The sequence below is a fragment of the Sinohyriopsis cumingii genome, unplaced genomic scaffold (genome assembly GCF_028554795.1).
Source record: "Sinohyriopsis cumingii isolate HCF-2022 unplaced genomic scaffold, ASM2855479v2 utg002126l, whole genome shotgun sequence".
Classification (NCBI taxonomy): domain Eukaryota; kingdom Metazoa; phylum Mollusca; class Bivalvia; order Unionida; family Unionidae; genus Sinohyriopsis; species Sinohyriopsis cumingii.
Genome location: NW_028316134.1, coordinates 144,089 through 168,792, shown reverse-complemented (window position 1 = coordinate 168,792; position 24,704 = coordinate 144,089). Strand labels below are relative to the sequence as shown.

The 24,704-nt window shown below is 33.8% G+C and overlaps 1 protein-coding gene across 11 annotated transcripts in view; it reads right to left on the bottom strand.

Annotated features, from left to right (window-relative positions):
* LOC149771073 (phosphatidylinositol-binding clathrin assembly protein LAP-like) overlaps positions 1-24,704 on the bottom strand; it is a 157,051-nt gene that overhangs the window by 19,095 nt on the left and 113,252 nt on the right. For 7 of the 11 annotated variants that reach the window (XM_089948848.1, XM_089948852.1, XM_089948854.1 and 4 more), the window contains 3 exons: positions 24,623-24,694; positions 4,457-4,601; positions 1,220-1,331 (listed from right to left, as the gene is read on the bottom strand). In XM_089948848.1, coding sequence (XP_089804974.1) covers positions 1,220-1,331; positions 4,457-4,601; positions 24,623-24,694 — 329 coding nt within the window. The remainder of the gene's footprint in view (positions 1-1,219; positions 1,332-4,456; positions 4,602-24,622; positions 24,695-24,704) is intronic. The other 4 variants (XM_089948855.1, XM_089948857.1, XM_089948858.1 and 1 more) reach the window with 1 other exon arrangement.

Here is a 24,704-nt window from a genome sequence, read left to right as displayed (position 1 = left end):
TGAAAACATTTGTTTCAAGGTTCACCTAGTTCATGTTGGCAGATTAGCACCATTTCTCCGATAATGAAAGGCCTTTATGAAAAGATGCTTTCTGTAAAACTCTGATGAGTGTTCCTCTGACAAATGTGCTTAATGTATTTTGTTTTGTTTTCTTAACAGCACACATATTTAATCATAGATCAGCATGACCTGTAAAAATCTTAAAGGCCTTTAAGCTAGAATGCTTTCTGTCCAAATTAGACACTTTCAAGTAGATTTAAAACTGTTAAATAGCAGCTATAAATAGAACAGTAAGCTTACTGTTATTTTTTGTAAAATTTAGTTTAGCAGTCTTCAAGAACAAATTTTAATGTTTTCTAGATTTTAGTAACAGTAGCCATATACAATGGTGAACCAGCATGACTTTTAAATTTGAAAGGTCATCATGCCATAATGCTGTCAAAATTTGGTTAAATTTCATTGAGTGGTTTTTTAAAAGTTATTTAAATGTATTTTTTTAAAATAGATTTTTATTAATGATGGCATCTGATACAAAACTGGCATCATTTGACAAAACTGGCATCATTTGAATAAACTTAAAAGCCTTTCCAGTAAGAATACTTTCTGTCAAATTCTGTTTAGCTGCTTTTTTTCAGAAGTTGTTTCAAATTTTTATATTTTGAGTAATCGGGACATATTTGATGAGATCAGCATCATTGGTATAAACTTGAAAGCCCTTCATGCTATGATGCTGTCAGATTGGTAAAATGTTTTAGAAATTGTTGTTTATAGGGTGTTGTACTTTTAGTAATGGCAGCTATAACTGATGGTGGATAATCATCAATTTTGCACACTTAAAAGCCATCTAGGCCAGGATGCACACTTGAAAACCATCTAGGCCATGATGCACACTTGAAAGCCATCTAGGCCAAGATGCACACTTGAAAGCCATCTAGGCATGATGCACACCTGAAAGCCATCTAGGCCATGATGCACATCTGAAAGCCATCTAGGCCATGATGCACACTTGAAAGCCATTTACGCCAGGATGCACACTTGAAAGCCATCTAGGCCAGAATGCTCCAACAAGTTTGGTTGCAAATGGTCCAAAAGTCTTTTTGAGGAGATTTAACATTGCAAATGTTGCTGACTGGCTGATAATGCACAATGACAACAGCAGATTTGGGGCCCATACCAAAAGCTCACCTGACCCTAATTGTCAGGTGAACTAGAAACTTACAGGTTGCTGTGGGTATCCCATGGACCATGTACTGCTTGCCATAGGCTGAGCTGTCCATTTCTCCCCACCTGTCTTCTTCTGTTCACCTTTAGGCTGCCACTCATATTGCTTACTGGAATGCCAAGAACAAAATAAAATTTAAAAAAAGGATAACAGAAACTACAATGAATATGAGTTTCTTGTTATTTTAACAAAGTAAAACCTGTTTTTGCAATAAATCCATACAATGGCTATGTGATCATAAAGAATACTAGATACAAACCCACTGTCTTAATTTCCACAAATTTCTAACCTCTTTGTGTAGCCCTCTGGACTATCTTATGTAGTCCTCTTTATCTAGTCCTTTATGCTCCATTTGCACTGTACCTGAACACGACTTATAGCTGACTAAATCCAGTTATAAAATAAGCAGGGTTAATAACTGATTTTCCATTATCACTCTAGTTTTAAGCATTGATGAGAGATAAATTAAGGTTATATAAATGGAAATGGACTGTAATGTCAATGATAGAAATAGTCAGACCCAAAAATCAATAAATAAGTTGCCGATACATGGAAGGCCTACCAATGTGCCTGAAAAAGGGCCACCTCCACCTATATTAACTTTTAATGGATGGACAGATGTGATGCTGGTTGAATAGATATATAGATGGGCAGAAAGACACACTAACACTCTATGCCTAATACTATCAACTTGGAACATAAACAAGAGTCCAATGAAGAGCCTGATGCTCGACTGATTTTAAAGAATTTCCAGGAATCCAAGAAAATTTTAATTCCTCATTTTAACTACGAAGTTTGAAATCATTCCAGAGAAACTACAACCTAACAAACAATAATGAAAACATTTTCTTATGTATACAAGATATCTGTAAATGAAGTATAAATTACTTTGACATGTCCTTTGACTTTACAACTGATACAGTGAAATCTTGTTATAACATGCTTATTATAACACATATGAGCACTTGGTCATTTGTTAAATGAATGAAAATGTTAAAAGAAAAAGTTTCTATTTGTGAGCAAATTGCAAATCTTTTAATAGTTCATCACTGCACTTTTTGTTAGATTATTAGCTTTGTCGGCTCTAAAAAAACCAACTGACAACCATTCATCTAATTTGTATTGAACCATTAACAGTAATCCTAATAATTATTCTTTATGTTTGTCTTCAATGCACTGCATACCTGCCATATCACAATGTGTGAAGCTAACAACAAGACTATTTTAACTCCCAACATTTATGACAATCATGTTTGGAAAACATGATTTTCAATCAATTGTTTTAAAAATATTAAAACATTTCACCACCTTAATATATGCCTGTAACATGTAGTGTGTATATATGGTAAACAGTCTTGTATAAATAGTAAACAGTCTTGCTACGGACCATAATCTGCCATGTTCAGTTGCAGATCATTTTTGGGACCTGTGCAAGGAAAGTTCCCCGATAACAATATTGCAAAGAAATCTTGTTGAACAATGGCAAAAAATATAAATAATGCAACTGCAATGGTTAGTCATATACCTTCTGGAATACCAGGATTTGATGAACTGGCTACAGTGACTACTGCATGGTCAACTCTCCCATCACTACAGATGCAGAAAGATTATATTTTATGCTCAGAAAAATTCAACAAGGTCTTAAGGAAGGCTGGACAACAGTACCATCCAATCTCTAATGAATGCAAAGATGAACACAAATTACACTAAGACTGGCTTCAAACCCTTTAATGAATTATTGAGAGCAGCAGAGTGTATCTTATTGAGACTATATTCCATTGTCAAAAGGACTTTAAAGCCAGAAATTATTTACTGTATTGTTTTATGTAATGTCTGTTTTGTTGGGATTATGTGTGTGCACGTCTTCATGTGTAGTGATGATACTTGGCAGTGGCAAGTTTACCAACTATATTTTGTTTGCATGTGTATTAAATGATTTGAAGAAAACCAATATTTCCCTTGATTCACCTTCAAATTTCCTGTCATTTTCAGAGGCTCATATGAAAAGATAGGTTATTCTCAACTGGATAGCATTGTTTTTGGGTGTTGTGTGCACCAACTCCCCCCTCCACACATAAACTTGGGGCATCAATGCACAGATATGAAGTCTTAAAACCCCTCCAACACTGGGAAGATGGCTTATATATATTAGCTGTTCCGGTTCTTGACTGGCAGCACTAAAAAAATTCCAGCTAAAATGACAGGCTCATAGAGTCTAAAAGAAGACGTAACGGTCGATTGTGGCATTCTGTGCAGAAACCAAATTTCTTCTTTCAGTCACTGGACCTTTTTACATGTGAGCTCTCGAGTCAAAAATTGATCTATTCTTCTTTTCCCCAGGTGCATCCTTCTACAAGGTTTGGTACCTGTAGATGGTGGAGAACTCGAATTATTGTGTCAAAACCATACTACTTATTCAGTTTTGGTGACCCCGACATTTGAGCCCTAAATTTAGAGGGTTCTTCACTCCCCAAAATTAAGCCAAATGCAAACTTTGATGATTGTAAATGGTGTATATCTCAAGCTACACTGTAGAAATGAAATTTGTTAACAGACGGATGGATGAATAAAATCACAAGATCATATGCTCCGCCTTATGCTAGGCATTTAAGAACTCATCAATAAGATACAATATTACTTTGTAAATATGAACAGGATTTGCTCAAATAAAACTTATCCAAACATTTGCTTATTTACCAAGCCTGACTGAATAGGATCAGAAATACCAATTCCCAAATTCCACCATTCAGAAGCAAGATCTGCTTAGAATAAATCTTGATGGTTATCCTGATGATACGAGTCCATCTACCAAAGTTTATAAAAATCTAATCAGAAATAAAATTTCTAAATAGCAAACAAATTCACAGATGCAAGATCACCTCATTCATATGCATGGAATTTGTGTACAATTGCTCTTATAAGAGATCTTGATGATTCAAGTATCTTTATCAAATTTCTTTTAAATCTGGATTAGAAATTGTCTCTAGAATGTTCACATACTCTTCCAGCCATATTCAGTGATCTCACTCCTAATAAAACTTGTCCAAGCTCCTGATTATGTATTGCCATATTGCAAGTCTACTCAACACTGATTAAAACCAAGTTTAACTGAAATTTGTCCTCCAGCTTTGAAACAAGCAACTGCTGATGGCCACAAGGTCATACATTAAACCCACTTGAACAAGTGGCCAGGTGAGTTAAAAAGAGTTTTTAGTGTTTCCTATGAAGACCTACTTTTTGGCTTCCTTTACACTGAGGCTACCAGCCAGTTGGACAAGACTGGAGTCCAAGTCATCGGTGATGGGTTTAGTTTTCTTCTGCTCAGCTGGCTTACCAGACTGTGAAATGGGCTGTAACACTTCACCGAATACATCAAAAGCTGCAAAGAAACCAATTTTTGTTATATTTAAGCATTCCAAAAATGTACACACTCTAATACTGAAAATAAACTGTACAAAAGGGATACCACTGAAATAACTCTGAATGAAGCATATTAGTTTTTGTTTAGCTCCTTCAAATTTATATCATTTACTACTACACTACCACTCAGTGTACTGTATTAAACATACTGTGGTTTACAGTAATACGGAACTTAGGGCCTGCTAGTACTCAAGATGCCAGCTATTTAACATATACACACTTGCACACACACAAAAACATATTTTTTAAAAATGTACCTTGTTTATCCTAAAACTATTAATATTCCAAAGCCATAAATCATGATATTTAAATCTTCTATGAAGCAAATATTCTGATAGAAGTATTACATCAGCACCCCAAAACAATTCTTTCTAAATACAGGACTACTGAACTAATATTCAAAGCAAAAGCAAAACAACTCAAAAATTGCAATCATGACAGTGAAGGACAGAAGAAAGCAGAAAACAAGATTTAACCCATTTCTACCAGTTATACAGGTTTTCACTTTCTAGGGTTAAAAAATATATCACACGTGAACAAAACAAATATGCTTTTAAAATATTAATCTAAAAGTGAACAAGATTCTCTTGAAAGGAATGATTTTCTACTGGATAAAAAAAGAATATGTAGGAATTCACAAGAAATTTGTTTCTTTCTTCCTTTTATCTCTTTAAACTGAAGAGTCTCAAAATAACCTTGAGTGTTCTTGAGAAACACCAAGATAACAAATCTGGAAACAAAAATATCTTCTTATATGTTCAAGCTAATATGTTAACAGATATTTAAGCATTTGTCACAACCATTTTTTAAACCTTAAACTTGATGTGATGGACAGAAGATCAATGAACCGGTCACTGATTCTGTTAATATATATATATATATATATATATATATATATATATATACACACACACACACACACATGCTATTTTGGTTTAATCCATAACTGATATTCATTGGAAAATCAATGCATGCTATGAACCAGCATCATTCAAGGTCTTCTGATATATTCAAAAACTGGGCTTGACAAAAATGCATTCACATTTGTGTTACCATGACCACTTAGTCATCACAGATAAAACATTGAGTTCTCACCTCCGACTCTAAAATATCAATGTCCATGTTAACTGACATCCCAACAGTGCAATGACAGCAAATAAACTAATGCATCAAAATTCCAAAAGCAGCCATTTTGTAAGTCAGATCAGCATCATTTTAAAAAAGGACCCACTAGATATTGTACAAGTGTTTCAATGAAAAAGAAAATATGCTGATACAACCAGTATGTATACAGGTTATATTTAGTCATGAGCTAAATGCAAAACTTGTCAATAAAATGTGAAATATAGATTACAGAGAGCTTCTTTTATCTTATGGGGTTATCCAGTTTGAAGACTTGGAGGAGCAACGCTTAAGAAATAACTTCAAAACCCAAAACTGAACCCAGGTCAATGAAGCAGGAAATATAGGCAGCAGTGATCTATGTTTGTGATGAGGGTGTACCATGTGTCCCCTTGCCAAATTTTATGATTCCACATATAACAGCATTATAAAGCCATAATGCATAGTCACGTGGTCAAATACAAAATTTTAACCCAAGCCATCAAAACATCAAATATAAGTGATAGTGACCTTTATTTGAAGCGTGTGGTACCAATAGCTTGATGATTCCAGCATGATCAGAGCTTAAGGAATAAACTTAAAAACAAAATTTAACCAGAGTGTGAAATATGGATCAGTGACCTACTTCTGTGATGAATGAGCAGCAGTCACCTAGTTTCATGATTCCAGGTATAACAATATGAATAAATACAAAAAAAACCATAGTTAATACTTAACTTAACCACGAATATTCAAATAGTGTATTTCTATATACAATGTTATCTCCTGTTCCAAGGGGTAGATGCTTTGAGAACTACTCTGAACTGTTTTCTAGTACATAAGAAGAAAGAATGGTTGAGATGCCATGATGCAATACAGATGTACATGCTTTTATATATGCTGATCCTTACACCAGACAGAACAATAGCTCCCCACTGTTATAAAAAAAAATGTCTTTTAACGAACACCAAACGTTTATATGATCATGCACTCAAGATAAGCAAAGACAAGATTTCAAGATGGCCAACATGGCTGCCATTTAAGATTTCAGATTGTCATTTTCATTAGTTAAAACCCCATGTCAATGACACATTCCACTAGAGAGGGGTAATAATAACAAGCCTTTAAGATAGCCATCTTTGATTTCAGATCTGCACCTTTTTCATTTAGGACCAACTAGACATCATAAAAAGATAAAAACCCTATGAAGATACAGTGCAAAAAATAAAATTGTCAGGATGGTTACAATGGCAAATATGTTGGAAGTCGGACTCTGAAAACCCCATGATGACCAGGCTGCATGTCAGATTGGCACTATTTTCATTTAGAACTAACAACACATTATAGGAAGCCTTTAGTGAATACCCATGTTGATATGATTATTTGTTCAGGAGAAGCTTTTTTCCAAATAGTTTAGGAACAGTGACAATTTGTGTTAACTCATGGATGAACATCCAACAACAAGCTATCACGCAAGCTCTCTTGGTCTTTGGCCAGTAAAGCTAAGAATATAATTTACTTTTATTTAAAAAAATCACAACACAAAATAAATTATACAAAACTTGAAAGAAAACTTGTGAATAAAACATGGTGTTCATTTTCAGATTTAAGACTTCAAATACAAAGAAAAGTAAACATTGTATATTGTAACCCGAAAAGAAAATAAACTTGACAAATAATCAATAATAAGATTCTATGCTGAAAGAATAATCGATTGTTATGTGACAGGAGGCTCAGAATGTTAACACTATGGTAAAGGCATGACCTGAATAGCAATAACATCATATCAGCTCTTTGTAATATGCCAGCAATGTCAACCCAGATATGCCATCATATAAATGAGGAATACTTTCAAATAAATAAGAAATACTTAAAAAGCCAATCTGTGTACAGAGCAGCAATTAAAAGCCTTATTTGAAATGAATTGATTGAATCTATGAAACCTAAATTTAATGCAAATTAACTGATCATGTCATATTTTTTTCAATGACTGGTTCATAACAGATTTGTCAGGACTTTGTGATGGGATGTGATTTTGGCTTTTAAACGTAGCTTTTAAAAAAATTCAGTCACATTGCAACGATGTCTGCAATGTGGCGGTTTATAGCGATGTCTAGCACTAGGGCATCATGTCGCAGACATGTAGCATGATGTCCCACCCAGTCATATTATCCTGACACCAGGCCGACCAGTTCTAACACTAACCTCTTGATGCTGAATGCCCAGCGAGGCAGCTGTTAGTACCATTTTTGTAAGTCTTTGGTATGACTGAGATGGGGATCTAACCCACGACCTCCCGCATCTGAGGTGGATGCTCTAACCAATAGGCCACCAGAGCGGTCAGGACTGTAAAATACCCCATATACTTGCTTTTAAGTCAAGTCAAATTGTAAACAACAAAGATCATGAACTCCATAGAACAATACACCTGCAGATCAGGGCCTATGTTGTTTATTCTCTTGATTGCGCCTAAGAAATTGAAGACCCAGATCTGCTAGTGCATTATGCAATGGCAGATCAGGGTCTCTGCAGTTTGTACTTGGACTTATAAGCAAGTATATATGGTTTGTACATGCTGCAAAATCGGAAGTGGGAGAAAAAAATGCACTTCCATCATAAGGCACATATACCTTATTATCTCTTGGAAATAAATATGGTTGCATCTGGTAAAGATTAGGGTAACATGGTCATATGAAGGGTTCTCAAGAACTTGAGGTCCAGCATCAAATAAATGCAAGATTTTCAGCAGACACTCATTTCTGGTCTGTGCATGTCTGTGATGCACCTCAGAATCCCCACTGCACACCCTTTTGGTTCATCTGTATTTGCTAATGAATAGTGAACCAGGATAGTATGAAGATATGCAGGATGACCCCTATCCAAATAAATTTGTTGATATCTTGCTGGAATGGTCATCTGACCTAAAGGCAGTATGGTGTGGTGTGATGATAATGTGACAGGCCTTGTCATAGAACACGTGTATGATTATATATACAGGGACAAATGTTAAGAGAACAGGAGAGATTACTAAATCTTGTGATACCATTTTTATTTTATGGTCATTTATCATCTGTAAGACACTGCTAATCCACATACAACATGTTCGGTGAGTGGGTGTAGTTGTTTTCTTGCTGTAACTAGTTTAAACTGAGCCCTAAAATCCAATAAGCAGTACATTATATTACGTTTCATTTATAATACTTTAAGTTTAACACTGCTATATTAGAAAATCACAAAAGCTATACATGTATATTACTTTACATTTTAATGCTATTTACATGTAGATTTGTTAGGTATACATGCAAAACTATTGCTACTGAGTTTATTTTCTCAATATAACTGATTAACATATATTAGTAGAGATATCTCCTATGAAGATGTACTATGCATGTGCTTAGCAAGGGAATAACTTATGTGAATAAAATTCTTGTTATGAGAAGGGAATCACTTGCACCCATGATAATTGAAGTATTTGTTGCAATCTATTTTTGAAATGGTTATATTCATGTTTAAAAGATCTGTTGTTTTTCAAGACAATGAAGTAAGAACTCAACATTATTAATCAAATTATTCTTAAATTATTAACACTTGTGGTTTTCCTTTTAAAAGGTTTTTCTATTTTAAGTAACAATGGCTATAAAAGATGGCATCACTGAAAACCCTCTGTGGCAGAATGTTTGCTGTCAATTTGGTCAATTTTGTCAAGATGATTTTTGAGAAGGCATTTAAAGTGTTTTTGTAGTTTTAATAAAGATGGCAGATGGGCAACATTTCCATAAATTTGAAAGGCCCTCAGGCCAAATTACTGTCAGATTTGGTCAAGTGGTTTCTGAAAAGTTGTAAATGGCAACTGTTGATGGATGAATGACATAGATTCACATCAGATGCAGGGCTCACTTGGCCATAGCTTCAAAAGCGTACATTAAAGATATAATATGTCATGGAACAAAAACATACCAACTTCTTGCTCACCCTAAAGAGCCTCCTGTCACATGACAGTTAAAGCTAAAGCAAACTACCATGGATGTAATTACAAGCTATACTCAAATACGATCTATATGATATTTTGTGGTACTTCATGCTTTAAGTGTACAAACATATATGGAGACAAAACCTGTGGCCCCAGATGTCAGTCCTGGGGAGGGACTACGGCCAAGGGATCCAACCATTGCTGCATGTCATGTAGAACATGAGATAAAAATTATTATTAAGAAAAGTAGAGATCATACAGTACTTCAGACCATCCATTATATTAATTAGTTGATTTATTTAAACCATATGGGAATCGGGCATCATGCTCAAGTGTATATAGCAATAAGAATTTAGCAATATGTAAATATCTTAAGCTCCATTCATTACTGATTCTTCTCATTTAATATGATTTTTTTCTGGAGGAAAAAAAAGAGTTTTTAAAGGACTGTAATACTAATAATGAAAATAGTTTTTATGATCGCTCTTCACACATTAATCAACTTACAGTACAACAAAGCCATAGTCTGAACAAGTGCCTCATACAGAAATGTCTTTCATAATATTTTTAATAGCTTGAAACCATTTGGCTCCTGATAAAAAGTTTACTTGGTACTATTTATCTGTCAATATCTTTTATTTCATTCCAAAATATGGGAATGATTTAATAATGCACATTCAAAGACTGTATCCATTTATCACATAATTGCCTTTTTCTTAACTTTTATCTGCACTCCAATCTGTCAGATAAACAAGACACAAATGGCTCTGATATTGCTCATCTGGGTAACTGAAATACTAGAAGCTGGTGTGACCCATCTTCCTTTTTGACCATATATATATATATATATATATATATATATATATATATATTAATGACCTTATAATTCAGAGGTTGCAGGTTCAATACCAACCCTGATCAACCTATCTCCTTGGTATTAAGAAACCAATAATGCATTAAATTGCCTTTAAACCATCCAACCAACCAACAATCATTGTCACTGGATCTCTCCCTGCACCATTGGGAACCCTGGTTCATAACTTTGAAACTATTCATAACACCACACAGAAACTATATACACTCACATGGATGTAGAAGAGAGAGGGTTAATTTGAGCAGTCAGTTTGGATTCCTTGGTCTATCCTTACTCCCTGTGGATTGCCTTAGGAATTGTAACTTGTAAATGATCAAAATCCCCAACTTAGGGAGCCATAGTGATTCAGTGTGTATGATACGGATTTTTAACATAGCTTGAATTTTTCAGTCATATCGCTACAATGTCTGCAGTGTGACAGTTTATATTGATTCAGTGGTTAAGGTGTAAGGTATGTGATCACACTGAATCATCTACAGATTTTCTCAAGATTTTTTAAAAAAAAGTTGTTCTTAGTAATTCAATTTCTAAGTACTTCAACATGAAAGCATATTGGTTTGGGTTTTCCTTTTTAATACTATAAGCTAAAAATGCCAAAAATACACTTAAAATAATTTATAATTCCATTGTATATATGAAGTACCATAAAACAGTACACAATATATGTAACATTATATAATGAAAAATATTTCACACAATGTAATATTGCAACACTAGCTCTCTGTCAAACTAAATTTAATCAAACAAATCAGATTTGCAACAAAATATTCAAGAATTTCAAATGTGGTCAAGGTTTCAGCAATATTTCCCAACTAATACTTTATAAACTTGAACGTAACATTTACATCAAATGTGCTGTTATTAAAGCAAAATCTTCTTGTTCCACGTGATTAATTATGCAAAGAAATTCTTAAATTTACCGGTGTGCATCTGAGACACATATTGCAAGTTTGGTTTGGTTAACTCAGTCTCAATATTTTGCCTACCGGTTACAATGCGTTTTTAGACAATTACCTCTACCGACACCCCAGGATTTTTAAAAAAATGTCCCTAACCTCATCATCACAGATTGTACACCTTGGCATTTACAACCTGGTCTTGTACAGATAATTATCAAATTATTATCAACTAAGAGTCACTTGTTACATTGCAACTGCATACTTCTTTCAGTTTAAATTAGAAATCTCTTAATAAATAATTCCTGACATATTATTTTTGTACATGTTCTTTTTAAATTTGTGCTCCTTCTATTCTAAAATTACTTCATATTATTTTGCTGTAAACTTTTCTGCAAGAATTCTGTGTCAATCAGAACATATGATTCTACACAGTACTCACTGTAGGCTACTTTCTTTTTCTCATACATAAATAAGTAACTACAGTCGCTGTACCATGTGTATAAGTAGTTTTAATAAGAAATTACTAGAATGGAATCTTCCGACAGTCCACAAATGATATGAACTAAAATTAACTCATCAGAGATTCTTATAATATAAACTTACATACCAAATCCGATCAAAATCTGATATATTTTTAAAAGTCCTCTACATAGGTACAAGTATGGCATTGTTAATGTTGAGATTATTGATCAAGGCATCTTGGTGACCTCAACCTTTGGTCAAGGTAATTCAGTCATAACTAAACTTAATATGCAGGGCTATGACCTGTGACATTTTTACTCCAAAATCAATGGGTTTCTTTACTACCATAAGTGCAAGCTATCTACAGTTTGGTAAATGGAACTTGTTATAGAACAAAAGTTATTCTCCAAAACCCAGTTTTCTTTGAGTCACAATGGCTTACACCTTTTGTCCCCCAAATCAATTGACCTTCTCCATATCTGATGGCAAACCGTCCACAAACTGTAGTAACAATGCTAAGCCATAATGCAAAATGCATTTCTCTCCTTCAGTCAGAAACCTTGACCTTTTACCTCTTGATCCCAAAATTAACAGATTTCTGTGTTACCAAATGAGTAAGTCATTTACAATCTATAGTGAAGGTACATGGCTGAAAACCAAACTTATGAGTGCACATTTTCTTCACTCAGTCACATACTGACATTGAATCTTTTGACTTGAAAGTTAATGGGGCCCTTCCTAATTCAAGTCCAAGTAATGTTTTCTCCATGTCCATAGCACAGAATATTAATGTGTGGACACCAATTCTTCCAGTCACAAAGACCTTAACCTCTGACCTTTGGGCCCCTAAATCAATCCACTTTTTCCAAGTGAAACTCATCCACAAAGTTTTGTAACTGTAAATGCTAGGAAAAAAATTACTGTGCAGAAACCATTTTTCAGAAACCATTTTCCTTCTTTCAGTCACAGTAACTTTAAACTCTATCTTTTAATCTGAAAGTAACAGAATTCTTCCTTACCCAAAGTGCAAGCCATTAAGAATGTTTGGTATTAGCAGTTGGTGGCCAACATGAGTAAATTTGTGAAAAATGGAAATGGTAACAGTCAGGAAGAAGGGATATCAAAACAACAAGAAAAAAAAAACAGTAAAAATCCCTAACATTTAACGTCACTTTTAGACTGTGCTGGAGGGCACACTGGGCAGTTTCTATTTGTTCTGATTGTGTGGGGTAATAGAAAAGCAAACATCTGACAGTGACAATAAATGCATAGCAAACATTTATAACCACACTACTACTACTAGAAGCATTTTTGATAATTCTTGTCCAAACATGATTGCACACAATAACCTAGAGTGTGAAAATAAGCCATGCAATAGATCATCTCTGCATCACTGTGTACAAAAACATTTCCATCAATGTAAATGGCTATTCAACAATTACAACGGCACTGACTTCCACATTCAGCAGAATAGTTATTATTATAACTTTAAAATCAAGCACTAACAATTTGTAAATTCATAATGTGACCAACAACCTTAATCAATTCTTTTCTCAAGCAAGGTAGTGGCAACTTGAGAACTTTCTGTCAAATTTTTTAATTGTTTCTTTGCATCTTTGGATTTATATAAAATGGACAAGAAAATACAAAAAAAAAGGAAGAATAAAGGTACATCACTCCATCTATAATTCATTAATTGATAACTCTGCAAACCTGCTCATAATGTGGGTCAGGTGTAGATACAAGTTTTGATTCTAAAGTAGAAAATACCAAAACACTGGGCCCTGTTTTGCTGAACATAAAGAAAAGAGCAATCAAAATTGGTACATGAAACCTTGACACATAGTGCTTATTTTATCATCAAAATCTGTGGCTAGTACCCAGACATTTTAATCAATATAAATTAACAACTTTTAATAAGTCATATATTTTGTTACATTTTCATTCCAAACAACATTCTCAGTACACTATAAATCCCAATTTTCAATGAAATTTCAAAGAAAATGTCATCAGCGCTTACTGGTGGCAACATATAAATACCAATGAAAAAATATGTTGATTTAATTCTATCTTTTAATTCAGTTTCAATGTAATCATCATAAATGCAATATGCTCTCTTGCATTCAAATGTGAAAAATGTAAAACTACCATCACAGTGACGTCCGCGAGAGCACATCTGTGACAACCTAATTAAATGCAGACCATTTATTGATCTCCCACTTGTTGACATATTTGTTGTAATGTTACACTCAATCATATACAGACCTGCTCACTTTAATTACACCTTTTGTATCAAATAAAGGGGGTGGAATAAAGACAAAGTTAAAAGGCATGCAAATCCTACCTGTGCCAGTGCTCGCAATCATGGTCGTGTGTCAGATCAACTTGTTTCGACTGATCAATCGAACACTGTTATAATCATGTAAGTAATATACTGAAAACTTGGTATATGCATTCACAAATATAATAAAAGATAGCAAGGCAACCAAGCAAAATGAGTTCTTGATGAATAAAATGCTGTTTCACAGTAATGGTTCTTTATGGAGAAGTGAGTTCCAGAGTCTTTAGTGAAAAGTTTCACTATTACTCACAATGAATAATGGCATAAATATTTTACCAACAGATTAATGAAAACAAAGACTGAGTTTCAGTGTTGACAGTTGTTTCCCGAAATAAATGTCCACTGCTTTTGAAAAAAAGGGAATCTTGTTTTGTTGTGAATGAACAACAACAAAAAGCAATGACATAATACACATTGTTTTCTTGTATATGTGATGGTTGTTGAAACCTGTTGGAAAATGTGAACAATCTTTCAGAGGTTGGGAATCTAGAAAATAAAGGTAATTTATACAAAATGGCACACAACCAGGAAAATCTCTTTACTGACAATTATTCCCAAGGTGGTTATAAAACCAGTATTCAGCCATCAAACAGCAGTCATGCTCCCCAATATGTCAAGCAAGGATTACAGCCCCTTAATTTGTCTGAGGTTCCTAGGTATCTTGTGCTATCTTAAAGTGCAGTCTATGTTTCTAGGCCCCAAGGTGCACAAGTTATTGAGATCTATTTACAGGTAGGATATTCTGATCCACAAATGATTTTTCTTTTACATATGATGGAGTATATGTTATGGGTGATAATGTTTTTAATATTTTATTCATGCCCTTGCATCATGCAGGAGAGGGTGGGTTATTTCTTAATAATCATAGAGCTCAACCTAAAAATATAGTGTAAATTTGTTTAGTTCCCAAGTTTTATGACAAGGACCATTTTTTAAAATGTGTCCCAAGATGTTTGGTAATTACAGTACATGTAATATATGGCGATGTTTCCAAAACTGAATTTGTTGGAGATCTTGACGATATGAGATTCCACAAATCAAATCAAAATCAGAAGAAAAAATATGGCCTCTATATATAATACTCAGAGAATCAGCTAAACAGATGCAGAACCACTGCAATAGTGTGTAGATGACATTCATAATCAGTTTAAACTCCTCAGAAAGTTCTTGACGATGCAAGCTTACATACAAATCTCATCAAAAGTTTATCAGAATTGAAGCGTCCAGAGTGTACACAAGCAAGTGTTGATGGATGGTCAGATAATGGTTCATAGAAGAATCCTGATAGATGACAGATACAGGGCCATACCATAATCTCACTTAGCTTTTGTTTAAGTGAGCTAATGAGATTACATTTAACTTGAAAATTGTGAGTAAACTATTTGTGTCCAATGCAATGACCTGCAATTTTAACATAAGCTCACTTTAATTATGGCACAAAGCTTTAAAAAAATCAACCAACAAATTTAAATTTTTTCATATATTCACCTTCCTCTAGGAAACTTTTAAGTACAGTATAGAATTTCTTACAGACCATTTTTTGAAACAGCAACCTAGAAACTGATGGCTACCTTGATCTGGGGTTGGTGTACCAGACCAGCTTCTGGGCTTCAAAACTGGAAAATCAAACCATTACTTCTGCTAAAGTAATCAATAAAACATGCAACTGACAAATGATGACCACACAAAAGAGTGATTATTGTTACAGTATTTAACAGGTTAAGGAATCTGCCTTGAAACCAAAAGAACAGTTGGCCAAGAAATCTGGGACAGAAGGATGCTAGCAGTTAAAGTCTCTCCGTTACTCTTGATTCCACATCATAAGAACAAATATTTCAAGGATTTAAAAAAAAAAATCTTCATAAGTATTTGATTGCATACCAGTATTATTTGTCTAATACTGAAAGGGTCCAATCTAGGATACTTTGTCAATGTTTGTCAAATTTTGTTCAGTACATCATTTTTGATAAAGTTGCATAAATGTTTTCTACATTTAGTAATTACACCATATTTGATGCTGTAACAGCATCTTTTCTATAAATCTGAAAGGTGTTCAGGCTAGGACATTTTCTCTCAAACTTGGTAAAATTCTATTCAGGTTTGTTTTAGAAGTTTTAGCATTGAGGTAAGTGAAGGTTTTCAATTTTTAATAGCAGCAGGCATTTGATGGCAGATAAGCTTAAAATGTGCAAACATTAAGGTTTTATGCCAGGATTCTTTAAAGTTTGGTTAAATTCTATTATGTGGTCTTAAGGCAAGGTCATTTATTTTTAGTAAAATTGGTTATATTTGATGACCGAGTAATTATTTATAAAACTCAGGTTTTCATGTCAGGATACTTTCTGTAATGTTTAGTAAAATTCTATTCAGTGGTTTTGAAGACCTTTAAATGTTTTTCTATTTTCTGTAACAGTGGCCATATTTTAATGCCAAATTGCAAACATGTCACAGTGTGAAAGGTCTTCATTTAAGTTTTTGGTTAAATTCTATTTGACAGTTTTGGAAAAGTCATTTAAAGTATTGATAACAGCATTTATGTTCAACGGCAGATCAGCATCACTTGTTAAAACCTGAAAGGTCTTCATGCTAGGAAACTTTCTGTTAAGTTTAGTGAAATGTCATTAAGTGACTGGAGAAAAAGTCACAAAAAAGTTTAAACATGTACAACTTTTAAAAATGGGTTGGCCCTTTTTTTTTTAAATTTGAAAGACCTTCATATAAAGATACTTTCTGTCACATTGAAACAAAATATTTTCAGCAGTTGTGGTGAAGTCATTAAAAACAATTCAATTTTTAGTAACAGTGTTCACATCTGAATGGCCACAATGCTTAGTACCAAGTCTGGTTGATATTGGTCTGGTGATTTCTAAGAAGTTTGAAATTGCAATTGTTGATGGGCATCTTATAACCAAGCCAGCTAAAAATTTAAAATGAAAAGTGCATCTGAAAATGTAGCAGACTGGTTTGTTGAAATGAAGCTTTAGGCAACAAAACTCGTGTCCTTAAAATTGGGTCAAAGTGACACATCACCCCTCTCCAAAGAGATCTTGCATGAGAAGTTACCAGCAATGGGTAGGTATTATCTGTCTCCTGGTAAGTGCAAAAATTAACACAGTACTTCTTAAATCTGAAACGTCATACTATCACATAAAGGCAATACTGTGCTAAAATGTCTTTAACTGCAGGATAAACAATGATAAAGTGCCAAGTTCTTCAAGCTATTCATTCCAAAAAATATGAAAAAGGTGTATTAAATAGGTGATTAAAATATTGTGATGTAAATTTTTTGTGTGATCTAAATGAAATAAAATGAGAAGTAGGGGTTACAGCTATTTCTTAATGTTTCCCTTCACCCATTAAAGATGTGACTGTGATGATATCTTCAAGTCCCAGGTATGGGAAGCACTGAGACAGCAATTCTAATTAGCATAATTTTCTGCCTATTTATTTCCAAAGCAAAAAAAATAAATGGAGTCATTAGAATCACCATGAAAACAGTTACAGCAAAATAAATAAAGTGAAATGACAATATAAGATAACATCATCCAAAGGAGAAAGTCTTTCTTTTATACAGTGATCATGACTAAGTGACCTTAATGGGACTGACTCCTCAATTACCATGGGAATGAGCAGTGAAAGAATGCGACTGGTTCCTCCATTACAAGATGAAATTATCAGTGAGATAATAATGTGGGAATCATTTTCTTAATTTAACAGAATATGAATGGCCATTGGTTTGCTTGACAAAATGCCTGCAAGAATAATATTTATTTCGCTTACATATAAATTTGTTTTAAAAATATTTAAAAAGCATTAGCACATTTACCCTATTTTTCAGAACTGATGTCCGGCAATCTGATTCATTTAGCTAAAGAGAAAAATGTTCTTAGACAAAATGCCTGTGAAACAAAATTCTTTCTTTTGGAAAGGTTATATGCACTAGCATTTTTTCCCTCCTACTCTAAGTGACTGAATACACATTAATTTAAAGCACAAATTTCAACGCACCTGGGCTGGATGGAAGATGCAGGTCACCAAAGCCTTCAGATGGGTTGCAAAATAAATAGGAAAATTGACAAAGAAAAAAAGTTAGGAAAGAATTTGATAAAGAATGAAGAATACTCTGAAATGGAAGAAAAATGTGAAAGGTTCATACCAGATGTCAATGTATAGGTTCCAATAAAAAAGGACATGAACACTTATTTTACATAATGCACTATTATCACAAATTCTGTGCACTTCCAGAACACTAAAGCATGCATTATTTGCAGCATTGCTATATCAAGGTAAATGGATCTGAAAACCAATGACAGTTTATTCAAGCAAGCTGTTGTTTTCCCTGAAGAAATTGATTCCTTGTTTCAAAAGATTAATTATATAATATTTTACAGTTTTCATGTTAAGCTGAATTTGTCTTTTCAATAATGAAACAACTGCTCATATTCCAACCAGTCTTAAGAATTAGAAGTAAAGATATCCTGCTTCTATCATTAACCTGAAAACAAATTACATATACATTCAAATTTTGTATCAAGCAACAAGTAACAGTAGCTTCTGATTTTTTTTACATGTATTTAAAAAAAATGGCTTAATGCCACCCACCCGATGTCGATGGTTAAAAAAACAACATGCAAATTTAGCATGGAGACAACGCATAGTCTTTAAATTAACTAATTTCCAGATCAACACAACAAATTGGAAGTGACCAATGTGTCATACATTTTCAAGTTGAATCAAAAGAACCCTGTACTTTGTCACTCAATTTGCTGCATGCTTGTAACTACATGTATTTCTTGTTATGTGAATAACTTAATAACTTTAACACAGTGAGATTTCTACAATACAATTAACAAAATCTGTGGCTGACATGCAAAGATCTAATGAACCTGCAGCATACAATTTGAGATGAAACAAACAATCTTGTCCAATAAATGTCCAGAATGGGTACATCTCCACAGAATCATCACAGGCAAAAATCTCTAGTGATTTTAATTTACATAATCATAAAATAGAATCAGATATATACTAATATTACACATAAAAAAAGAAAAGTATGTAATCTCCAATGGAAGATTAATAAAAAATTTCAATTTTTTTATCCATGCACATGATGTATTTTGTACCATCAAAACACAAATAAATTCTCAGAGTCCAACTACATTCTCTATAAATAATTTATTCAAGATCTAAGTACAAATTTTATAAAGTATCATCAGTTGTTCAGTTATATGAAGTCAAGTTCTTATCAACTATCGACAGCTGTTCAGTTATATGAAGTCGAGTTCTGTATCAACTATCAACAGCTGTTCAGTTATATGAAGTTCAGTTCTCTATTTTTTTAAGTTGCACACTGCGATAACCAGCCAATTGTAAGCGAAAGTAGTTAACAAACCTGTTTCAAATTATGTTCATTTCTGCAGCTGTCATATCTGATACTGTTGCCCTAGGTTACTCAAAACTGAACTTTATTAGGATCTAAAATTGTAAGCTGGGTCATTATGATGTTCTTCTAAATTGGTTACCAATTTCATCATACAACTGAAGTCTGTTGTACATAATTTGATTTTGTGTATTACCACGTGTCAGACAGTACTTTATTGAAGCTGAAATGTTTTAGGCAGTGTTTTTTTATGTCTAACAATATATAAAAACACTTCCCGTACATTTATAATGAGGCTGTTGTAGTTGATTTTCTAATTGCTAATTATATGTCCTTCTTACTCGGTGGAGTAACCGTGTTGATGTTCATTAGCATCTGAAACATTTCTTGCTAAATACAGTTTCTCTTTAAACTTTTTGTGTAGTTCAAATGTGCTTTTTATTATATTCCAGTGTTATCACACTAGTGTAAGTGGGAGCAAGATAGAGCTCAATTATTATTCATTAAACATAAAACATCTTGAACAATGCAATAGCATTTTTTTAAAAAACCATTCTAAAAAATCAAAGTATGAGGTTTTGCCAAGAGCATTTTTCTTGACAGTCTTTCCTTTATATCTCAACTCCACCAAAGGATGGAGGATTTTTAATCAAAGACATCATGACCACATTTGATCCTTTGATTACTTATAATAACTCAAAAAAACATCCTGCATTTGGGCTAAACTCTCCAGGTTACAACATTTAAGTACTCAGTTAATAGCCTGGTGTGTACAGAAGCTAGCCTTAATCCCACTACTCTGCCATGCATCACTGCAGTCATAGCAATAATTGCTTGAACAGTTCAGGTACCCACTACACTGGTTGTGACTGGTGTCTGTACTGCACGTAAATATCCAAAATGGTATTTGGCCTGACCTCTAGTTGTTGTATGCTTTAACACCATTTTTCAGCGCATGATAGGCTATACATGGCAGCCAGTATAACTGGTAGAGGAAGAACCCTGGAAAACCTTGGGAAAAACCATCGACCCACTACTGGCAAGCTTTCTCACATACCCACATTCACCAAGCCCGAGACTGGAACCCACACAGAGGTGAGATGGCAGCGATCCGGAACAGTGAATAATTTGCTACTCTTTTAACATTTTGAAAATTAATTTATGCATTTCATTAATGATGATCAAAGCTTTCTCATGCAAATTAGATATTATTTTGACAAGCACAACAGGTTATCTCACTTAGAATGCCCGAGTGGTCTAAAGCGCTCTCCTTTACGGATCACTGCCATCTCACCTCTGTCTGCGTGGGTTCAAGTCTAGGATTCGGCCAATGTGGGTATGTGAGAAAGCTTGCCAGTAGCTTCTCGTGGGTCGGTGGTTCTTCCCGGGGTTTTCCCCGGGTTCTTCCTCCACCATTAATACTGGCCGCCATACATAGCCTATCTTGTGCTGAAAAATGGCATTAAACCCCACAACAACAACAACAACAACCACCACTTAGAATGCAGAAGTGGACCAATATGAAATTAGAATTACCCTGGGCATCCTGCTCAGATTTTTTAGCACTGGGTAGGGGGAACATTGCGCACTGGAACAAATATATTTGTATTCTGTCTAACTGTATTTTTTGTTTTTTCACTCCATCCATTCTGGAGACCCATTTCATACAAAATACGAAAAAAATGCATGTTCATGCATAATCTTGACAATAAATGTCTCAAAACTGATATCCCTGATCGGTGCAGTAATAAAACTGTGCTATATATGATAAACAAGCACCTCACACACTGTTTGATTTGCAGTTATTGTACTCTCTCACATAAAATTCACAGAAATATATAGAATTATTACCATGAAGCAGGTTTTACCCCTGAACAATGCATAAACAAAACAGCTTTCACAACTGACATTTTTAATTCTTTTCTATATACATTATCAACATTTGAATATTATTAATGTGCAAAGTATGCAAAAAAATGATACAAAAATACATAAATTACCTTTATTGAGTAACTCGTGCGTGGTTTCGACAGCAAGTCAGGGCCAAAATTAAACGTGCGAAACATTTTAAATGAAAGTGAGAATAGGTGTCAGAGGTAATCAGCCGAACCTATGGTAATAAACACATTTAAATATTGTTTCAAAACAAAAAATGTTTGTAAGTCTTATCATAAGGCATAATGTGTGCAAAGAACCTAAGATATATCTTTCGGCAATAAACTGATAGCAACATTTTGGCCAACTATAATCAACAATTATTGGCATCACAACAGAGAAGAAAACCAAGATAGGAGCTTTTTAGCCAACACAACTTTAATCTATGAATGTGAGAAGAAAACCCATTGTCTATTTAATGATTAATTTCCTTTATTAAAAGCAGTTCTTGGATGAAAATTAAATGCATATTTAAGGAAGTGAAAGGGACATATTTTATCACAAGTTTCATCAGGATATTATTAGGGACCAGAATTTACAGTACCTACCCTTTGGTTGAATCCAATAATAATTAGGGAGTTAATATACAGAAATGAATGTTAGATGGATGGATGGAAGCTACCATAGAAGTACAGATAACATATGGACAGGTGGTGCGAAAGGTGGAGGACAATAAATCTTGTATATTCTGATGTGGTATATTTTTCCCAAACTAAGATTTTTTTAAAAATTATATTTTAAAATTGGCTATAAAAACCACTTCCAGCAAAACTGAACCATGTAAACCCGTATAAAAAAAATGAACAATTTCATTCTTCAAAACAAAATATCTAGGTCACTCTAACAGAAACTAAACTAGGTGCTATTTATGAATAAATGTGAAGCAAAAAAATATTGTCAACTCCATGCATACTAATTTGAAAGACCTTGTATATTTAAACTTATTTTTAGTGTTGCTTTGTGCCCATGGTTTGAAAATGTGTCAGGGCTGCCAACTTTTAAACTGGGAATATAAAAACAAAAAATCCATTTTTAAGCAAATGGACTTGAGCAATCTACAATAAGTTGTTACCTTTTTCTGTTCTTAATATAAATATTCAGACACACAATACCTAGAATAAGATCCTATTACATGTACATGTATTTAACTGCACCAGTAACTGAACATACCAAAAACGTTAATCTCCAAGTTCCATTTTCTTCACCTGACACAAAGGTAATTACCATTTAAGAAATATTAGTGAGACTCTACATAAAAATGTACAATATACAAGATCCTTCAATTTAACACTCAGCCCACCTTGTGCTGGAGCTGACCCCACAACCGAGTCCCCAAACACATTGTCAACTCCCTCTCTAGGGCCCCAAGTGGCAAAGTCATTGGGAGGGAAACTTTTTATATCCTTAGTCCCTCCAGTGCCAAAGTCACTGAGGGGGTATAGAAAATCAAAACCTGACTCCTTTTCTGCGGGTGCTTGGATAAAAACATTGCAAAAAAGAGAAAGCCAATTAGAATTTACTTTAACATACATGGAATAATGAGTCTGAAATAAAAATGGTAATTCTTACCAAGAAAGTATAAGATCATGAAAAATATAAGTCTGGTTCATATTCATGACACAACAAAATGCACATGTTAAGTTCATCTTGTCTATTTGATTACAGTAAAACCTGTCTTAAAGACCACTCGTATGAGAAACCACCTGCTTTAAAAGACCAGATCATAAATGCATAGACTTAAAGATTATATAATGTTTTGGCCTGTCATAAGACCACACATCGTGAGACTATACCTTTCTGGCAGATGGGGTGGTCTTTCAAGACAGGTTTTACAGTAAAAATACACTAATACCCAAAACACCTTGAACAACAAAATATTCTAATTTACAGAGACCTAATTATTTCAAACTGAGCATTTTGAATATTTAAGTACATTAAAATCTACTTTTCTAAAACAAGATTTCCCATTTTTGTTCAGTCTCCTTTATTTGATTAAGTAAAATACTTCAAAATTGCATCTAATCTAAATATTATCACTGAGGATAAGCTTGGGTGTGTATGGATGTAAAGACATGCACACTGATGCCAAAATGATCAGCATGTCAAACATCTGCCACAGCAAACAAAACAAAAATCTAGACATGGTCTTCTCAAGCAATAACTGCAGGCAATTATAAACAGATATAACACAATAAACCTGACAAAAGCACATCAATGAAATTTGAATAATTTTATCCAAATCAAATTAAGTGTTTAAAATTACCCCATCCCCCAAGCATAATAAATGGTATATTTTCATATGCTTCCCCACAGTAGAAGGGAATGTACCTTGACTATATTTGGGACTGAATATAGGTCTAGTTCATAATCATACAATGCTCTGATGGATGTGTGCATTACTCATTTTGACCTACTGATTCTCAGCATAAAGAAAAAGATGTCACTTAAATCACTCATCAATTATGAACTCTCTTGGATCTTAATCTGACATTCATATTTATACTAATGATGTTGTACCCCACATAAAGACATAGGAAATACTTTCAACTTATCTTGCAAGCATTTTCCTAATTCCTATGGCCTCTCACTTTCATCAAAGGCAGGTAAATCAATGGCATGAGAAATAAGAGTACAGTGGTAAGCATATACAGATTTTACACACAACCATGAACATTGTTATGTCCATTGACAATATAAATATCCTTGGTATTAATCATTTCACTTTTTTCCTATTCACTTTCTGAACAGTCAAAAATGTTCTAGCGAAATACAACTTGCTAAAAACATATCTAAGGTCCCAAAATATAAAATTATTAACAAAATACTAATAATGCTAAACTTTTGTAATCAACCATTGCCTTGTGTCACTTATTATAGTGGATTACTGAAACTTGTTTCCTCTCTAATAAAGAGTGGCATATTAAAGAGAAAGCAGATGCATATGTGCTTTTCTGGCTGCAAGAAAACAAAGTTGCATGTGCACTTGCACTGTACAGATTGTACTGTAGCTATTACTACCTGATGGTACAGTAGATGACTTGGGTTGGTGCTGAGCAGGAGTCAAACCAGTGGAGACATCAAGCGCAGCAACTGTTAGAGA